This window comes from Petaurus breviceps, unplaced genomic scaffold (assembly GCF_028583685.1).
Source record: "Petaurus breviceps papuanus isolate PSGF00001 unplaced genomic scaffold, PetGlider_PUasm1.0 90845, whole genome shotgun sequence".
Lineage (NCBI taxonomy): Eukaryota > Metazoa > Chordata > Mammalia > Diprotodontia > Petauridae > Petaurus > Petaurus breviceps.
In genome coordinates this window covers 6,478,480-6,500,018 of record NW_027187359.1, presented here as the reverse complement: position 1 = coordinate 6,500,018, position 21,539 = coordinate 6,478,480, and the positions used below count along the sequence as shown (strand labels likewise).

At 36.1% G+C, this 21,539-nt stretch overlaps 2 protein-coding genes across 2 annotated transcripts in view; one reads left to right on the top strand and one right to left on the bottom strand.

Moving 5' to 3' along the window:
• Nucleotides 1-21,539, bottom strand: part of HADHB (hydroxyacyl-CoA dehydrogenase trifunctional multienzyme complex subunit beta) — a 228,772-nt gene that overhangs the window by 53,224 nt on the left and 154,009 nt on the right. The gene's annotated exons all lie outside the window — the stretch shown is intronic.
• HADHA (hydroxyacyl-CoA dehydrogenase trifunctional multienzyme complex subunit alpha) overlaps nucleotides 1-21,539 on the top strand; it is a 60,632-nt gene that overhangs the window by 6,983 nt on the left and 32,110 nt on the right. The window contains exons 2-9 of the mRNA XM_069072016.1: nucleotides 9,151-9,192; nucleotides 9,284-9,354; nucleotides 10,821-10,954; nucleotides 12,285-12,423; nucleotides 13,771-13,890; nucleotides 16,111-16,213; nucleotides 18,008-18,130; nucleotides 18,500-18,618. Of these exons, the coding sequence (XP_068928117.1) occupies nucleotides 9,151-9,192; nucleotides 9,284-9,354; nucleotides 10,821-10,954; nucleotides 12,285-12,423; nucleotides 13,771-13,890; nucleotides 16,111-16,213; nucleotides 18,008-18,130; nucleotides 18,500-18,618 (851 nt within the window). The remainder of the gene's footprint in view (nucleotides 1-9,150; nucleotides 9,193-9,283; nucleotides 9,355-10,820; nucleotides 10,955-12,284; nucleotides 12,424-13,770; nucleotides 13,891-16,110; nucleotides 16,214-18,007; nucleotides 18,131-18,499; nucleotides 18,619-21,539) is intronic.

Sequence of the window (21,539 nt, the reverse complement as noted above, 5' to 3'; positions counted from 1 at the left end):
TTGTAGAGAAATTGATTACATTTGAGTTGAACTCTAAAGGTTAAATAATTATTGAATGAGCAAAATAGGGAGACAAGTAGAGAATTTGGCTGACCATAGAGTACAGAGCATGGAGAAAAGAGATTGTGCTTGAAAGGTAGGCATCAAATTATATAGATTTTTTAGTGCCAGGCAAAAGGAGTTCGAAGGTTATTTGGTAGACTGGGGGCTACTGAATATTCTTTGATCAAATGAGTAATGTGACCAAAATAAAGGCATTTCTTAGGGGCTTACTGTGAGTTAGGCACTGTGGTTATAAAAGTAATTCTGTCCCTATTCTCAGAGAATTTATGTTTTAATAAGGTCTAAATGAGATAACATATGAAGCACTTTTCAAACCATAAATTGATAGATAAATGCGAGTAATAATTAGGAGGAACTAACACATATGAGAATAATGGGCAAAGAAAGAAATATCCTGAGATTCACAAAGATGGTGAGTTGATTCCTGAGTTATTGAATTTTCAAGCTTTTTACACAGAAGAAGGGTGGGATGACAAGAGAGCTGGTGTGCACAGCTGGATGAGATGTGAATCACAGTATGCTTAAGAGTACTTATTCTGACATCTCACCCTTACCATCAGTTTTTCTACTCCTCAGTACTTTCCCAGGTTATCACCTCTGTTCTGGCTTCACTTTCCTCCAGTTCCAAACTCCATTCATTGGTTAAGCAGTTCAACTGCCTACTGTCTTCCACTCTTGAATCTCTTACTGTCTTGTTCTTTTCCCATGCAGGCTCACATCTTACCAAAATTCAACCTTGGAATGAATACTCCTACTCTATCTCCTTAATGCCTGTTTACATACCTCTGAAAATCATGCAGCTGAACTGGATTTAATGAGAAAATGAAAGCCATTTGCTACAAGTTCCACCCCTTTCTCTACATGTCATAGTTCTTTAAAGTCATCATTTTCTCTTTACTCCAGTCTCTAATGAATAAGTGGCTCTTCTCATCCTAGGCCAACCAATTCTACATTTACCCATAATCCATCCCTTCCAGTCTTCCCTAGCAGATTGCCACCATCATCATTCCCTCTCTGATCCTTAGTCAGCTGGTTCCTTTATTGCCCCTTTTCAAAAAATTCTTACTATCCTATCTCCTTAAGCTCTCATCATGTATCTTTCTCTTTAGCCACATTCCAGCCACTTTCTCTCCTCTCACTTCTCAACACTTTGTAAATCTGGCTTCCCACCTCCCCCACTATTTAACTAGTTTTTTCCAAAGTTAACAATTATCTTTTAATGGCCGAATCCAAGAGCCTTTTCCCAGTCCTTATCTTTCTTGACCTCTTTGCAACATTTGACAATTTGACATTATTGAGCACCACTTCTCTGGATTTTTGTGATGCTGCTCTGTCCTGGTTCTCATCCTCCTATTTTTTCTCTATCTCCTTTGTCAAATCATTACCATTGTCAAGCCTCTTAACTATGGGTGAACCCTAAGGCTGTATTTTAGGCCTTTTGCTCTTTTCTTTTTACACTCTCACTTGGTGACCTCATCAACTCCCATAGGTTTAATTATCTCTGTGAAGATAACTCCTAGGCTATGTAGTCAATCCTACTCTTTTCTAAGTTCCAGTTCAACAGCCCAGCTGCCTTTTGAGCATTTCTAACTGTATACCTCAACTTCAGCATGTCCAGAATTTTCAGTCCCTCAAACTACTCTTCTTTCAAACTTCTCTATAGCTGTCATGAGTACCACTATCCTTCCAGTCACCTAGGTTCCAAACCTCCAACTCTTCCTTAATCTTCACACTCTGTCATCCGATATATCTCATTAGTTGCTAAATGTTGTGTTCACTTCACATCTGCTCTCTATCTTTCCCTTTCTAACCACTTCTAACTACTTGATAATCCCCTTAGTTCAGGCCTTTATTATCTTTTATCTGGACTCTTACAATAATTGATCTCCCCTCAAACTTCCCTTATACTAATGCATCCTTCATACAACTGCTGAAGTGATTTTTCCCAAAGGAAAAATCCCTGTCACTCCCCCAATCAATAAATTACAATAGTTTTATACTTTCCCTGGGATCAAATATAAGCTATTCTCTTTGACATTTAAGCCCTTCTCATCCTGCCCCCAGTTTACCTTTCCAGTCTTTTTCTGTATTCTGTTTACATTCAGTGGAAAAATTGGCCACTTTTCTGTTCTTCATGCGTGACTATTTCATCTCCCACCTCCATACTTCAGCACAAATTGTCTTATTCCCCCTGCCCCCTACTCCAATCAAGGCCTGGAATGTCCTTTTTCATCTCCAAGAAGATACCCAGTCTCCTTCTACATTAAGCCTTTGAGCACACACATGAGTGCTCACACACACACACACACACACACACACACACACACACACCTACAAAAATTAACTTGTGTCTACTATGCATAAAGAAATATATACATTTTGGAAAAAAATAAAAATAAACTGTTCACTAATGTGATTTTTTTTTTAGAGAAAGAGGGAGAACCAAATGACTAATAACAAAAATTAAAAGGGTGAATTCACAACCAATGAAGAGGAAATAAAAACAATTATTAGGAGCTCTTTTGCCCAACTACATGCCAATAATGCTGATGATCTAAGTGAAATGGATAAGTATTTACAAAAATAGACATTGTCCAAATTAACAGAACAGGAAATAGAATATTTAAATAACTGTTATAGGAAAAGAAATTGAATCAGCCATAAGTAAGTTCACTAAAAAAAAAGATCAGGACTAGATGGATTTATAATTGAATTCTACCAAATATTTAAAGAACAGTTAATCCCAATGCCACATAAACTGCAAAAATAGGTAAAGAAGGAGTCCCATCACATTCTTTGACACAGATATAATATGAATACATAAACTAGGGAGAGCCAAAACAAAGAAATAAAACTATTGACCCAATTTTCCTAATGAATATTGATGCAAAAATTTTAAGTAAAATAAATAGTAAGGAGGTTGCAATCATAAATTACAAGATCATATGCTATGACTACACTGGATTTATACTAGGAATGCAGGACTAATTCAATGTTAGGAAAGCTACAAGCATAATTGACCCTATCAGCAACAAAAATCATGTGATTATTTCAATATATTAAGAAAAAGCCCTTAGCAAAATATGATGCTCATTCCTGTTTAAAAAAAAAAAAACATACTAGATACAGGAGAAAAAATTTCCTTAAAATAAGTGGTATCTATCTGAAACCAAGAGCAGGCATTATTTGTACTTGGGATAAGCCAGAAGCCTTTCCAGTAAGATCAAGGGTGAAGCAAGTAAGTCCATCATCACAATTATTATTCAGTATTATACTGGAAATGCTGGCTATAGCAAGATAAGAAAAAGAAATTGAAAGAATAAGTATAGGAAATAAGCAAACAAGCCTATCACTTTTTGCAGATGCTAATGATGGTTTACTTACAGAACCCTAGAGAAGCAACTGAAAATCTGATCCAAATAATTAACTTCAGCAAGGTTGCAGGATATCTTTTTTTGTATATTAAAATATTTTGTATATGTATATTTGTATATTTAAAAAAATTGAAAGAATAAGTATAGGAAATAAGGAAACAAGCCTATCACTTTTTTCAGATGCTAATGATAGTTTACTTACAGAACCCTAGAGAATCAACTGAAAATCTGATCCAGATAATTAACTTCAGAAAGGTTGCAGGATGTCTTTTTTTGTATATTTAAAAAAAATCCAGCAAGAAGAGATAGAAAGAGAAATTCCATTGACATATTTCTGGAAATTCTAGAGATAGCGGTAAGACGAGAAAAAAATCAAAGGAGTAAAGATAAGCAAAGAGGAGATAAAACTATCCCTTTGTGATGAAATGATGATTTATTAAGAAAATTCTAGGGCAAAGATGGGGAACCCTCAGTCTCCATGCCACGTAGAAGACTGTATGTAGTCTGGAGGCCAAGGGCTCCCCACTCCTGTCCTAGGAATCAGCAAAGATACTAATGGAGGCAATTAGTCTCCACAAAGTTGAAGGCTACAAAATAAATCCATAAAAATCGACAACATTTCTACATAACAATCCAAGAGGCAGTAATAGAAAAGGGACTCTTTTTCCAAATAAATACAAAACACAAAATATTCTGTGCATCCAGAGAAAGAACTGAGTTTATATCCAGGTGGAAGCAAAATACCTGATCTTTTTCCTTCTCTTATTTGGTTTTATGTCCTCTTTACCATTTTTCATTCCAGCTGGGACAATCCGTCCTTATAACCTGACTAATGTATAATGTGAAAGTATTTACAGATCCTATACTTGACTATATGCCGCCATGGGGGGGAGGGGAGGGAGGGGGACAAAATGTGAAACTCAAGGAATTGTGGAATTGAATCCTGTAAACTAAAAGGAAACAAACAAATTAATTAAAATAAAAAATAATTAAAAAAAAGAAAATTTAAAAAAACCCACAAAATATTCAGCGATGAAGCTACCAGAGCACACTAAATATTTCTATATATTAAATTACAAAATGCCCCTTAAAAATGAAAAAATAAAAACTTATGTAACAGCAAGAATATTCAGTGCACTGGGCTTATGTCATGCATGTATACTAAAAATTTCAGCACTACTAAAGTTAATTTGCAGGTTTAACCATCAAAAGTTAATTTATAAGTTTAACTATCAAAGAATTATTTTAAGGGGTGGCTAGGTGGCACATTGAATAGAGCACCACACCGACCCTGAAGTCAGAAGGACCTGAGTTCAAATGCAGCCTCAGACGCTTGACACACTTATTAGCCGTGTGACCTTGGGCAAGTCACTTAACCCCAATTGCCCTGCCTTCCACCCTCCAAAAAAAGCAAAAAAAAAAAGTGTATATATATATATAATATATATTTTTTACAGACCTCAACAGAATTCATTTGAGGAAATAACTCCCTTTTTGATAGTTGATTTGAAAATTGAAAGCAGTTTGGCAGTTGGCTTAGGACCAACATCTTACACCATATTCTGTGATAAATTCCAAATGAATATATGACTTTAATATTAAAGATAAAACCATTAGAAAAAAATTGGAAGAGAAACAAACATATAATAATACCTTTCACAAACTGGGAAGGAGAATTTTTTTTTTTTGGAGGGGGGAAGGCAGGGCAATTGGGACTAAGTGACTTTCCGGAGGTCAAAGGGCCGGGTAAGAGTTAAATATCCAAGGTCGGATTTGAACTCAGGTCCTCCTGGCTTCAGGGCCGGTGCTCTATTCACTGTGACACCTAGCCGCCCCAAGGAGAAATGTTCTTAACCTAACTAGATAGAGGCAGTTACAAAAGATAAAGTTGACAACTGGTTACATGGAATTGAAAAGCTACACAACAAAATTAATGTGGCTCGCATAAGACAGAAATCATTCCAATAGTAAAAAAAAAAAATTTACATTATAATTCTCAGACAAGAATGTGGTATCAAAGAAACTAGCAGATACATGTAAAACCCAAAAGCCTTCCCTGATAGACAAGTCGTCCAAAGACATGAACAAACAGTTCCTAAAAGAGCTATAAACTGTTAACAGTTGTGTGGAAAATGTTCAAAATCACTAATGAGAGAAATTTAAATCTAAACAATTACGAGGTTTTACTTCACACCCTGAAAATTGACAAAGGTTAAAATAAAAAGTTTAAAAATGTTTAAAATAGTGTTAAAAGGGTTGTGGGAAGGTAGGCACTCTGGTACATTGTTTGTGGAGTAGTGAATCAATATAATCATTTTGGAAGACAATTTGAAATATATAAAATGACTAAATTCTCCATACCTTTTGGTTCAGAGATTAAGCTATTAGGCTTTCTACTCCAGTGAGGTCTTTGATGAAAATGTCTCCACTTTCACCAAAATATAGCAGCACGTTTTTATGGTAGCAAAGATTGGAAACAGTAAGTTCCCATCAGTTAGGGAATGGCTGAACAAATTCTGGTATGTGTATGTGATAGAATATTACCATTTTATAAGAAATGAAGAATATGATGAATACAGAGAATAATCTAATGCAGAGTTATGTAAGTAGAGTAAAAAAAATACACAATGATTACAATGAAATAAGGGAAAAGGACAATAAAAAAATCTGTCAGAGGTGAATTTTGCAAAATTGTAAAGAGCAAGCATGACCCCAAAGAAGAGATATGAGAAAATAACTCATCCCATATGGGATGAGGGATGAGGTTCCCAGGTGTGGTCAATTACATATATTTTCATATTTTTTCAATGTGTTAACTGATTTGGATTTAAAAAAAATCTTTTCCTCCTATTTCTTCTTTGAAAAGTGTTTATTATATGGGCTGGTTTCCTGAGAGGGAAAGGAGAAGAGATACTGAGAGAAATTCTGGTGATATAAAATGCAAAAAAAAATCAACAGAATTTTATTTCAAAAAATTAAATGTCAGCTTCAGGGAAACAGGCATGCTCTTACATTGTTGGTAGAATTATAGATTGGTATGTGCTTTTGGAAAACAACCTGGCAGTATATATTAGAAGTCACAAAAATGATCATTCCCCTGAATCTAGCAACTCTAGGTCTGGGAATATTCCCTAAAGATAATAGTTAAAGATAGTAAGGGTGGACAGTATAAAATACTTAGAAGCCTACCCACCAAGACAAACTGAGGAACTATATGAACACAATTACAAAATACCACACAAATAGTCAGATATAAAGTTGGAAAAATATTAATTGCTCATGGGTAAGCTGAGCCAACATAATAAAAATGAAAATTCTATTTAAATTAATCTGTTTCTTCAGTGTCATACCAATCAAACTACCAAAGATTATTTTATAGTACTTGAAAAAATAATAATTTATCTGTGAGAACAAAAGATCAAGAATATCGAGGAAATCAATGGGAAAAAAAAGTGAAGGAAGGTGGCCTAACTATACCAGATCTCAGACTGTATTATAAAGTGGTAATCATTAAAACAATCATGCTAAGATATAGAATGGTGGATCAGTAGAACAGATTATGTATAAAATATATGATAGTAAATGACCAGAGTAATTTATTAGTGTTGGATAAATCCAAAGGTCCATATTTTGGGGACAAGAACTCACCATTTGGATAAATGTTGGAGAAGATATGAGAAACGTGGAACACAAATGCATTGTTGGTAGAGTTGTGAATTGATCCAGCTATCTGGAGAGCAATTTAGAACTGTGCCCAAAGGTCTATAAAACTGTGCATACCCTTTGATGCAGCTATACCACTACTAGGTCTATATCCCAAGGAGATCATAAAGGAAAAGGGCCCACATATACACAAATATTTATAACAACTCTTTTTGTGGTAGCAAAGAATTGGAAATTGAGGGGATACCCATCAATTGGGGAATGACTGAACAAGTTGTGATGTGTGAATGTAATGGAATGTTATTGTACTATAAGAAATTATGAGCAGTTGGATTTCAGGAAAACCTGGAAAGACTTATATGAACTGATGCTAAGTGAAGTGAGCAGAACCAGGAGAACATTGTACACAACAACAGCAACATTGTATGATGATTAACTATGATAGACTTAGCTCTTCTCAGCAATACAGTGATCCAAGACAGTTCCAAAAAACTCGTGATGGAAAATGCTAACCATATCCAGAGAAAGAACTATGGAGTCTGAATGTAGATTGAAGCATACTATTTTCACTTTTTTGTTGTTTTTTGTTTCTTCTTTCTTGTGGTTTTTCCATTTTGTTCTAATTTTTCTTTCACAATACGACTGATGTGGAAATATGCTTAATGTGATTGTACATGTATAACTTATATCAGATTGCTTGCTGTCTTGGGGAGGAGGGAGGAGAGAGAGGGAGAAAAATTTGGAACTCAGAATTTTACATAAATGGATGGTGAAAGTTATCTTTACATGTAATTGGAATAAATACCATTAAAGAATTTTTTTTTAACCTCACCATTTGACAAAAACTGCTGGGAAAACTAGGGAACCATGTGGTAGAAACTAGGCATAGCCCAACATCTCACACTACATACCAAGATAAGGTCAAAATGGGTATATGATTTAGACACAAAAGGGTGATGCCATAAACAAATTAGGGGAGCATGGAATAGTTTGCTTGTCAGAGCTATAAATAATGGAAAAATTTAGGACCAAATAGATTTAGATAATAGATCTCTATCAATGGGGAAACGGCTGAACGAATTGGAGGGTTTGATTGTGGTGGAATACTATTGTGCTATAAGAAATGACGATAGCAAAATAATAGCAAAAAACCCCTAGAAACTATGTATTCCATTAATTGGGGAAATAGTTCAATAATAATGGAATGTTAATATCATGGAATATTGTTTTACTATTATTAAAATAGCAGACTTGAAGAATAGAAAGATATGTGAGAAGTGATGTAAAACAAAGTCAAAAGAAGTCACATTGACTAGAACCATATTTTTATTTTATTTTATTTTTTTTGCTTTTTGGAGGGAGGAAGGCAGGGCAGTTGGGGTTAAGTGATCTGCCCAAGGTCACAAGGCTAGTAAGTGTTAAGTGTCTGAAGCCATATTTGAATTCTGCTCTATTCACTGCACCTCCTAGGCACCCCTGGACAACCATATTTTTAAAAGGCCACAACATTGTATAAGCGTAAAGAACAGAATGGAGTACTGAAAAAAGTTACTCTTTTGTAAAAATTGATGTTATTTTCAAATTGTTACAATTTTAAGGTCTTATTTGAAGATTTACACCACTTTGGATATTTGAAAATATCAAGTAAATATACAGTGAAACATATTTTGAGGTATAAAAAGTTTTGTTTAATTATAGCCATATTGCTGTTTAAGATAAACTTTCACATCTCATAAATAGGTGAATACATGACTAGGGCATAGTCAGAATACATTTTTTTTTTTTGCTATTGTGAGAGATTACAGGCTCAGGACCAAACTGCTTGATAACAAAAGATTAACATATTCATTTCAACTGCCAATTCATAAAATTTGCCAGTGGGTACAGCTCTGAGAAAACTTAATGTAAGATTATCTTTGATGTACCTTCTATCTAGGTTGTACCTTCCATCTATATACTTCTGAGCTACCTTCTAGCTTCTATCTGTAAACACAGAAGTTTTTCCCTAAGTTTTTCAAAGGGTTTCATTTTGATATCTTATTCTCCATAGGTTATACCTGCCGCAACTTTGCCCAGTCCTCTGCTGTGTTAAGTAAGTTTCTAGCCTTGATTGAAATACTTCACATTTTTAATTGATTTAGTAATAATAATTGTTTGCAAATAAATCTTCCATTTGCTTTTAGCCAGAACCCATATTAATTATGCAGTCAAAGGAGATGTGGCAGTTGTGCGAATTAACTCACCCAATTCAAAGGTATTTATTTAATTTGTTGTTTAAGAATCCTGTGCTCTTCATCATTTGTGGCATATTTTAAAATTGCTCTGGGCTTGTATATACTTCAAAGTGTCACAGAAAATAATCCATGCTCTGATAGTAATTAAATATCATAATAAATAGACTCTTAATCCTGAAGGTTAACTTATATTGGCTTTTGACAGGCTGCCCAAGGAGAGCAAAGATTCAGAAGTGGAAATTCTGTCTTTGCATTCCTTCCATCTGACTTTAAGGGTCAGTTTAATTTCAAGGATACTTAAGACCACCCTTCTGATACAAGGGAGGAGAGGAAAATGAACTGATTTTAGTTTGAATAGCTTAAAATATTTACCATCCCTTCCCACGAAGGAAGATTAAAAGAAATGGGATGCAGATTACTTTCCTAAAGATGCCTTTTAGTTAGGAATATTATAGCTTTGACATAAATCATCATTTATATTAATCAAGTTCGGTCAAGTGTGCTCAGCCCTTGTGTATTTCAAAAGCCCACCGCTCCACATCATAGCTTCTCTGTTAGGTATTGTTTTCTACTAACTAGAACCCCCTCCCCCAAACTCCAACAAAGCATGTTGTATTAATATAGCCTTCTACAAATGACATCTGATTCAAATGCTTAATATTTCTGAAATTTGGTAGAGTCCTAGGGAGTGCAAGATACCAAACTAAGGCAATTGTTATATACAATAAAGTAAAGCAGTAGTTACCCTTTAGTTTTCAAACGTTACCCACAATTTGCCCTGTTCTTTTTGGCCTTAGAGTATCTCTTGATTCCTACTACCTCATGGACCAAGCTCCTTAAATATAATCCTCAATTCCTTCTTTAGTTATACCAATTTTTAAAAAGACAGAGAAAGAACTAATAATTTTCCTTTTAAGAAAAATATAGGGGCAGTTAGGTGGCACAATGTATAGAGTACCAGCCCTGGAGTTAGGAGGACCTGAGTTCAAATCCAGCCTCAGACACTTAACTCTTACTAGCTTGTGACCTTGGGCGAGTCACTTAACCCCAGTTGCCCTGCCTTCCCCCCTCCAAAAAGACAAAAAAAATGTATAAACTAAAGCAGAAAGCTTTTTGATTTTATATATTAGCAATGTGTTTAAAGAAAGAGCATGCTTTTTCCCTTTTCTAAGATAAGGTGGTTTTTTCTTTGCCTCTCCTGTCATCAAAATGTTATCTCATTTTGAATTGAAACTTGATCTTATTAGATCTGAGGCATCTGTAATGTAATGGAAATTATTTTGGAATTGGAACCAAAAGAAAATTTGTTAATATAGTGGAATTTGTTACCATGGACAGATCACTTACTCATTCTGGACTTATTTCTTCATCTGTTAAAAAAAAATGATAAAAATACCTACATTATCTACCTCATGGTTGTAATAATCAGAAAACATAAATGTTGGCTACTTATTATTGTTATTCTTATATTGTTATTATTTGGCAGGTAAATACTTTGAATAAAGAATTGCACTCGGATTTTATACAAGTGATGAACGAAATATGGGCTAGTGATTCAATCAGAAGTGCTGTCATTATCTCTTCAAAGCCAGGCTGCTTTATTGCTGGTGCTGATATCAAGTAAGTGTGTCATTTTAGCTAGTCAAGTGTGGAGGCATGGGTGTGGGTGTGTATGAGAGAGTATATAGGTGTTATTCTTCAAAATAAAATGGAGTAAAAACCTATGATTCTCTTTTAAAATAAATTTTTATTTATATCTTGATTTTACATCACTCATATTAGCCTTTATACAGGAAGTTTCTTCTCATTCCCAGAGGACAGTTCCTCATAACATAGAATAAAGACTACTCAATCAAGTGAATCTGTGATTTAATTAATTGGGGAATTCCCTCCAATGATACAGATTGCAGTCCATCCATGCCTGTCCATTGTACATAATTCTTGCCAATGCCCTCCCATAAGTTGGTCTCCGAGGGTCTGCCCAGCTGTGAATCTTCCTCATCTGGAGGCCTTCCTTTTTTTCTCTTGACATTGTGACAATACCAGTAGAATCCTGTGACTCTCTACTGTCTGTTACCTCTTCTTCTTTCCTTGTAACCCACCTATCTTCTCTTCCTAACATACAGTTCCTTGATGACAACCTTTATTCCTGATCTTCAAAGTTCCTCATTTGTTATATGTTGCACTCTGCTTACAATCATGAAACAGAAAAGTAATAAAGAATATAAAATAAGGGGAAAACAGTTCAGGAAAGCAATCCAACATATAAAAGTTTGCCATGCAGTATTCTATACACAGTCCCCTCCCTCTACAAAGAACGGGGATGTACATTCCCTTGCCTTTTCTCTGGGTCCAACTTTGATCATTATAATTTCAGAAAATTTAGTTTCAATTGTATTGTTCTTGTTCTTTCCATTTACGTTTTTGTCATTATTGTTATTGTTTCCCTGGTTCCACTTATTTCACTTTCCATAAGTTCGTATAAGTTTTTCCCATGCTTCTCTATGTTCTTCATATTCATTGTTTTTTACAGCACAGTAATATTCCATTAAATTCATGCATCACAATTTATTTAGCCATTACCCTATCAGCACCTGCTTTGTTCTAATTCTTTGTTAATACAAAAAGTACTGCTATAAATATTTTGGTATCTATGGATATTTCTGTCTTTGACATCTTTAGGATAGTTGTTGGATTTCTGGGTCAAAGGGTATCAACATTTTAAACAATTTCTTAGTATTCCAAATTGCTTCCCAGGATGCATTATATTATTAGTGGGCCTATCTTTCTAAAACCTTCCAGTATTTATTCGAATTATTTCTCATCCTGTGCAAAGAAAGATTCCTTACCAAAAATGTCATGGTATGATGTGGGGATGGTATACATTAATGAAAATAAGACCTATAGAGGAGGCAACAGTTTTATTTTGACACTTTCTCATACACTACAGCATGATAGCTTCTTGCAAAACTGCTGAGGAGGTAACACAATTATCACAAGATGGACAACAAATATTTGAGAAACTTGAGAAGTCTCCAAAGCCTATTGTGGCTGCCATTAATGGGACCTGCCTGGGAGGAGGACTTGAGGTACAATTTTATACCAGTGTTACTAAAATTTTATAAAACAGTGGAGGGAGGATCAGGCCTGCTGGCAGCACATACTTAGAGTGCCTAATGTATTCAAAGAAGTTGGAGCCAAATAAGAGTAACTGTTTAGTCTTTAAGTATACAGATAATGGAACAGAAATGAATGGGGAGAGAGAATCTATTGCTTGTTCAGTTTTTACAGTGCTTCTGGCCTCAGCTTTGCCACTAATTCATTATGTAACCTTGGTCAAATTATTTAAACTCTTTGGGCTTCAGGTTTTCCATCAGTAAAATAAGGGAATTGGGCTAGATTATCTCTCTCTTTTTTTTTTTTTTAGGTTTTTTGTTTTTTGGAGGGGGGAGGGCAGGGCAATTGGGGTTAAGTGACTTGCCCAAGGTCACATGGCTAGTTTTTGTGTTAAGTGTCTGAGGCTGGATTTGAACTCAGGTCCTCCTGACTTCAGGGCCAGTGCTCTATTCACTGCGTCACCTAGCCACCCCCGGATTATCTCTTAAGATCTCTTGCAACCCTAAAATTCTATGATCTAATGAATTCTGTGACCACTTACTCTGTATATATAGTACTATGCTTAGTTAGGGAAAAAGAGACATGAAATTTTTTACCTCAAAGAACTCACCCTTTAGTTAAAGAAACAACCTACATAAAGTATGCTACAAGAAGGTATATGGGGGCAGCTAGGTGGCACAGTGAGTAAAAGAGCCGGCCCCAGAGTCGGTAGGACCCGGGATCGGTTCCAGCCTCAGATACTTAACACCCACACAAAAAATACTGGCCATATAACCTTGGGCAAGTTACTTAACCCCAACTGCTTTAAAAAAAAAAAAAGTATATGATTAAGTGACATGTGACTAGTGCATATAATAAATACTCATGGATTTAAGATGAAGAGAGAGTCCACTGAGGGCTGGAATAGAAAAGGAATAATTCATGGAATAAGTAAGGCTTATGTTTGTCCTTGAAGATGAGATCTAGCTAGCTACAAAAAAATAAACAGGACATTCCAGGCAAGTGGCACAGCTTGGGCAAAAGCAGGAATGAGCAAGATTTAAACAATGAGTAATCCTGCATATACATACATACATACATACATACATACATATATATATATATATATAAATATAAAATTTCTAGTAGAGGTGTCCTATAGATGAATAATGTCTGAGAGGTAGTAGATTTGAAAGAGCTATTTTAGAAAGCCTTGAATACCAGGCTAAAGATCCTAGACTTGGTTCTCTTGGCATATTCCTGCCTCAAGGAGTTTTGAGATCCCCGCCTATTTTGACTGTTGATATATTTTCTAATTCCTTTCTTTCCTGTCTTTGAAGCTTGCCATTGCATGTCAATTCAGAATAGCAACAAAAGACAAATCGACAGTATTGGGATCCCCTGAAGTGTTACTGGGAATATTGCCAGGAGCAGGAGCCACTCAAAGGCTCCCAAAGATGGTAAGTGAAGATCCTCACAAACCATAGTCACATACAAGAGAAGCTATGTACCTTTTTAGCCTTTCGTGCTTTAGTTTCCCCCTATGTAGAAGTCATGTTCTGAGAGAAAACCCTGAAGATTAAAGCTTCTCTGGATATATATGGATGAATTATTACTAGTCAGGTCTAATCCATTGTCCTCTTAACTGCATTTTATGTTGGTGTTACTTAACTCAATCTTTAGGTATGATTTTATTATAAAAATTACATCTTGGGGGGCGGCCAGGTAGCACAGTGAGTAAGAGCACCGGCTCCAATGTTGAGAAGACCTGGAGATCGAATCCCGGGCTCAGACACTTAGCACCCACCCAGAAACACCTGGCCGTGTAACCTTGAGCAAGTTACTTAACCCCAATTGCTTAGGGGTGGCCAGGTGGCTCAGCGAGTAAGAGCACTGGCTCCAGTATTGGGATGACCTGGGGATCAAATCTGGGCTCAGATACTCAGCACCACACCCAGAAATAACTGGCCATGTAACCTTGAGCAAGTTACTTAACCCCAATTGCTTAAAAAAATAAAATAAAATTACATCTTGGTCTAATTGCCATATTCTACAGATTGTTTAAAGCCTGGGTCATGGGGGGGGGGAGCTGCAGAGTAGGTGGAATAGTAAACATTCCCCCCCTAAAGGGTACAAATACCCCAGTAGGTAGCAGGTGGAAAGGAGGCCTAGTGTCCAGAAGCCCAGCCTATTGTGGGAGTCTTATAGGCAAGAGAGTGACTGAGACTGAAATATTTAAGAAAGAAGGGAAGTAAATAGAGTTCAGGATTTAAATGTGACAGACCTATGAGCATTCTGGTACAATGCTATAATGATGTCCACTAACATGGAGAATGATAAATTGCCAGTCAGAAATTGTATAGCTATTACTTCTATACCAAAGAGATACATTTCAACCAAGTGGGCTATAATTTGGAGTTTGACTTCTGATTGATGCCTTTTTTTTACCCCACTTTTCCTAATAAATGCCCTCCTGAAATTTTCCCTTATAACAACAAAAACAAAAAACAAGAACAAAGTGACCATATATGATAGTATATACAGCATTCCATACCATCCTTGTAGTGCTTCACCTCTCTACCGAGAGGACTGAAATATACTTCATCATCTTTTCTCTGAGAAGGAATTTGACATTACAATTAATCAGATTTCAGTGACTTTTTAGTGTCATTATTTTGTGCTTAGTATTGTATTAGCGAATTAAATTTTTGTGCATTAAATAGCACTTTGCCATTGGGAATGCTTTCTAACGGAGCATTCCTGTGACATTCCCTATAATGATCTCTGGTCTGGAACATGCTAGTGATTTTTATCCCGCTTCATTTATCTGGGCCACTGTCTGATCTTCCAGAATGTTGTACATTGGGAATCATCATAGAGGAACCATTTAGAGCTAGAAGGGTCTCACCTTGGACATTTCAATCTTACAAATTGATAAAACAGAACTAAATTCCCATTGCTAATGTGTTAGGCAGTATTTTAGATTAGTTCCTAGTCTATTGATGTCATAATTCTGAAATTTTATTTGATGACTTACTGTGTTTTAAATTAAAAGATGAAAAAAGTAGTTTGCTCCAATTGATGTCCCCAGAAGAACTTAAAATTTTAACCCCTTATCAATATAACATAGGTCAAATACAGTGGAAAATGTTGGTTTCAAATTGTTAAAGCATGTATTCTTTCTATTAATAGGCATTTAACTACAAAAATCGTCTTCATTATTTAGTTGTGTTTATCTTTTTTATAGTAGGGCAGCTAGGTGGTACAGTAGATAGAATGCTGGGCCTGAAGTAGGAAGATTCATCTTCTGAGTTCAAATGTGGCCTCAGACACTTACTTGCTGTGTGACCCTGAGCAAGTCACTTAACCCTGTTTGCTTCAGTTTCCTCATCTGTCAAATGAGCTGGAAAAGGAAATGGCTAACCACTCCAATATCTTTGCTAAGAAAATCCCGAATGGGGTCATGTAGAGTCAGACACAACTGAAATGACCATGTAGACTATTAGGAAGCGACTGGTGTGTCAAAACAATGTATCCAAAAAATTGAGACAGTATAATATTTTGTGCTCTGTAAGCAACATAAAATCCAGCTTGATTAAATGGCAAGCAGAAGTTTGCTTTCAAGGATGTAATTGTAGATATTGTTTCCCTATGCTCCCTGACTCTTAATTGCTTGTTAGGTCGGGATTCCTGCTGCCTTTGACATGATGCTGACTGGCAGAGGCATTCGTCCAGACAGAGCAAAGAAAATGGGTCTGGTTGACCAGTTGGTGGATCCTCTAGGTAAGAATTCATAATATCCCAAAGTTCTTCTTTATGTGCTTAATTGTCAGCAAGCCTAGGAATAAGCCCTCTGTTAGTTTTCTCTGACCCAGGGAATTCTGCCTTTTGTTAATAGTATGTGAAATGTAGAAGTAAGGGACTATTGCAGGAAATCCCCATCTGGACCCCTCAGGAATAAGCCATTTTGGAGAGCAAAGTTATTTTGCTGGCATGAGATTTATTCTTTTAAGCTCAGAATTTTATAATTTTAATCATTTTGGGTGAAAATCTTTCTAAAAATACATTGCATACTTCTCTGCCTCTTAAAATAGAAAATCAGAACTTTTCTTGTCATTAGAATATCATTTATTGGGCTATGCTGTAATACAGTTATGTTCTTGACCTACTGATGCTTTTGAGGCTGTTTAACTCTCCACTAAGTGAACCCAAACTGTTGTGCTTTAGGGTTCTTCAAGTTGCTTCTTTATAGTTCTTCTGTCTTGCTTGTGTCAATGTGTTTGGTTCCAGGAGCCCAGTCTCATCTTGTATACCTACAACATTTTCCACAAATTCAGTGTAATAGAAATAGAAGCAGCATTTGCCCCAAGTCTTTCCTAGGTCAAATGACTTTGTTTGATGACTTTCATTATTTCAACATTCATTCAATGAGGACTTTGTTTTAATTTGTAGTTTTATCATTGCCTTTTGCTTTTATACCAAAGTTATTTTCCTTTGAATCACTACTCCATCAAATACTACCTTAAAGAAAAACAAAAACACTAAACAAAACCAACTGACATAGTCACTATGTCAGTGTATACCACATTCTGTATTCCAGTCTCCTACCTCTCTACTGAGAAAATGGTGTTTTATTATGAGTTTTCAGTGGACAGGTATTAACTACCTGCAGCTTTCAGTGCCCTGTTCTAGGGAATGCAGGTTGTTGTGTTTGTCCTTCATTCTTGAAGAGGACTATGACATCAGGGAAATGATGACATGACTTAGATTTGAGTGAGGGAGGGCTGTGCAAGGTCACCAGCCCTACTTTCTCCTCCAGAACCATCTGGGGCATAGGGAATGCAAAAAGTTGAGATAAGATAGAGTCCCTGCCATCATCAAGTTTCTAGGTAAGTAGAGGGATGAGAAAAATGCAGATAAAATATAATGTTACATTATAAATGCATTAGAGAGTTGCAACAAAAAAAATGCCTTGGGGAAAGTCATTGTTGAGTAAGGGATTACAAAGGGCTACAAAGACAAGATTATGTTTGCTGAAAAGGATGGGTAGGAATTTAACTGTAGAAGTAAAAGAAGGGAGGGTATTGTAGGAATAAGGAACAGTGTGAAGAAAGAATGGTGGGAGATCACGGGTGTACAGGTAACAGAGAGTAGCCTAATTTATCTGGAGTATAAAGTGTATAAAAGAGAATAGATAAATCTGGAAAGGTGAGATAAAAGCCAAATCGGATGGGGCATTGACTGTCAGTCAGATTGAATAGTTTGAACTTTACCTGGTTGGTGTGAATGGATTTGGATTCCTTGTATTTCCCTTTTGTTATAACATTTCAGAAGTCCACGTAACTTTTTGGATCCTCTTCCTGTTAGAGGTGTTTCGCTGCTGCCTAGAAGGGGGAAAATGGAAGATTTGACTTAAAGCAAAGTTTACTATTGACAGGTCTGACAAATGTATTAAAATGATCTGAAACTTTGTCATCTTATATATATAAGCTCCTAATAAGATTGCAAAAATTAGTTCTCCTTCAGAGATTTGATCTCTCATTCTCTTGCCTGAATTGGTTATGTTAATGTTTTCAGGACCAGGTTTGAAACCACCAGAAGAACGAACAGTTGAATACCTAGAAGAAGTCGCAATCACCTTTGCAAAAGGACTGGCTGATAAGAAGATCTCTATGAAGAAAGATAAGGGGCTTGTTGATAGTGAGTATGTGTTAGAGAAGGCAGAATCAGAGCTGCTCCTCTGGGCCCTGAGGGTGAACAGCTGCCATTTTGGCATAAAAGAATCTATGCAGTAGAATTTAGTGAAGTCTTTGAGGCGTAATTTTCACTTCTACTAATAGAAAAACAGATTTAAGGGAGGTGAAAATTTCATTTTGTAGTCACATTATATGCCTTACTCCGTTTACTTATAAGTTTAAGGTTAGACGTAAACTGAAGTGTTGTTTGAATGTTTAAAAAAAATAAATAAAAGACAGTTCTGAACTATGAGATCTATATCATTTAGTAGAGTTTACAGAAAAAAAAACGGCAAAGGAAATTTGGTTATTCTGAAAACTTTTTGTCTTCCAGAGTTAACAGCATATGCCATGACTTTTCCATTTGTGAGGCAACTAGTCTACAAAAAAGTTGAAGAGAAGGTACAGAAACAAACCAAAGGTCTTTATCCAGCTCCTCTGCAAATAATTAATGTGAGTTTCTTATTTTTAAATATTTGTTTGTTTTTTTGTTTCACAAACATTTATTAAATGCCTGCTATGTACAATATAAGTATTAGACTGGGGGAGTCCTACAAAACTCCCCAGTGTAGCTGGAACCAGATTAAAACATAAATTGGAAAATGTTTACCAAAATAAATAAAACTACAATACAATATAGATAGTATTAATTTTTGGTTTTCTAAGTCAACATGCAGCCATAGAAATCCCTTTCAGTTTGAGTTTGGCACCATTGATGTACAAGACAGTGGGGAGACAAAGACAAAGCAGTCCTTGCCTTAAAGGAACCTGTCTTCTACCGGAGGTCTATAACACTTACATCCTTGGCTTTCAGATTATGTACCACAGCATGGTTTCTCTAGGTGTACAGATTTGTTTGGAACTTATACTTGCAAATTGCATGTACATGCATAAGTATCCAGACAGTTACCTACCTAGGATTGCCAACTTAATATGATTCCTCACAGTAAAAAAGTTCATGCTGTGCCATAAACAAAAAAAGGTGGAGAACCACTGATGTACCCAGATAAGTAAATGCAAAGTATTTCAAAATATAACACTATCTATGTTGTATTATGGTTCTATTTATTTTGTTAAACATTTCCAAATTTTCTAATAACTGGGTAGGAGGACAAGTTAGGAAAGGGGATAAATATCACCTGAGCTGTGCTTAGAAGTTAGAGGTTCCAAGAGGGAAAGGGAAAGCAGGCACACATTCCAGGAATGGGAGACCACTTGACATAGAAGATAGAACATTGTGTACACAGACAAGACCTTGCAGTCTGCTTTGACTGGGACAGGAAAGTGTGAGGAGGGGAGTAATATGATATAAAACTGAACAGGTAGGTGGGGTCCATATTGTAGTGTTGTACTTAATCATAGAGATCATACAAAGCCACTGAAATTCTTTGACTAGGAGGGTGACATGATTGGAATTTTAGGAATATCAGTCTGGTATCTGTATCAAAGATGAATTAGAGAAAGTAGAAACTAGAAGCAGAAAGACTAGTTAGGCTTTCTCAGTAGTCTTGGCAAGAGGTAATAAAGGGATCAACAAGACGTGGCAACCAATTGGATATCAGGGTTAAATGGAGGGAGAAAGTCAAGGATGACTCTCATGGTTGTAAACATGGATGCCTGGCAGAATAATGGTACTGTCAACAGAAATAGGGAAGTATGAAAAAGGGATCAGTTTTGGGGAAAATATCCCATTTTCCCTGTCTATTATCAAATCATCTAGGAAGGAAAGGAATAAGCATTTTTAAGAGCCTACTGTACTATCTATACTATACTGCCAGGCTCTATGCTAAGCCCTTTGTACAAAGATCTCATTTGGTCCTTACAGAAACCCTTTGAAGTAGGTGCTATCATTATGAGTTGAGAAAACTGAGGCAGATAGAGGTTAAGTGACTTGCCCAGTGTTGCACAGCTAGTAAATGTCTGCAACCACATGTGAATTCAGTCTTCCTGACTCCAGACTTGGCACTCTATCCACTGTACCACCTAGCTGCCTCTAAATGATTATAGGTCTTTAAAAAATGAAAGTCAAAGTGACAAAAAAGTTTGTTTTGTCAGGCTTAAAAGAGTACCTTTAAGGGGTGGCCAGGTGGCTTAGCAAGTAAGAGCACCGGCCCCAGTGTCAGGATCACCTGGGGATCAAATCTGGGCTCAGATACTTAGCACCACACCCAGAAATAACTGGCCATGTAACCTTGAGCAAGTTACTTAACCCCAATTGCTTTAAAAAAAAAAAAAAAGAGTACCTTTATGGGTACATAAGTCATACTTCTGAATTAATGGGACCAGAGTTATTGATTATTATCATAAAATTGCACACATAAGTTCCCTCTGAAACTTCCATCCATTGGTATTGATTCTGCCCTCTAGGGCCAAGCGGAACAAATTGAATCCCTCTTTCCATATTACAGTCCTTCAAATACTTCAACACAGAAATCATGTTCTGTCACTTTCCCTCTTTAGTCTCTCCCCAGAATCTTCTCTTCTTTAGGCCAAACATCCCTGATTCTTTCAGCTCATCCTTTTATCATATGGCCTCATCTTCACTGTCCTGGTAGCCTTCCTCTGGATACTTTCTGACTTATCAACATCCTCCAAACCCTCCTAAACTGTAGCTCCCAGAACTGAACTCTGTACTACAGGTGTAATATGACCAGGGTGTAGGAGATTTCACCTTATTTCTCTCAATATAGCCCAAGCTCACATTAACTTTTTTGTCTGCCACATTACACTACTAACTTATTAAGTCACTAAATCTGCTAAAACTCATATCATTTCAGACCAACTGCTTTAAAATCAGTCCTTTCCCATCCTGTACTTGTGTTGATTTTTTTTTGTCCCCAAGTTTAAGACTTTAAAATGATAACTGTTGAATTTTATATTATTAGATTCAGCCCAAAGTTCTAGACTGTCATGATCTTTCTAGATCTTGTGTTACCTGTCTCTCCCAGTTTTGTGTCATCTGCTAATATGTTGGCCATATCATTGCTATCTTTATCCGAGTCATTGTTAAAAATGTTAAATAGCATAGAACAAAACACAGATATCTGGCACTCCTTGAAATCTCTCTCAACAAATTGACATAGAATTACTTTGTTAAAATCAAGGTAAACTGTATTTACAACATTCTCCTGATCTACAAGTTTAGTAACACTGTCAAAAGAGAAAGTGAGGTTAGTTTGGCATGGCCTGTTTATCATTAAATAACGTGTGTTTGTTCTTACTTCAGTCGGATGTTTCAGTATGTCCTGCCTGCTTCCAGAGGGCATCCCTTATAACAAAGAATCTTTTTAAATGAGGGGGGAAAACAGTTTATTCTATCACATGATAATATTATGTTCTATACACAGACTCCCACCTCTACAAAGAAGCAGAAG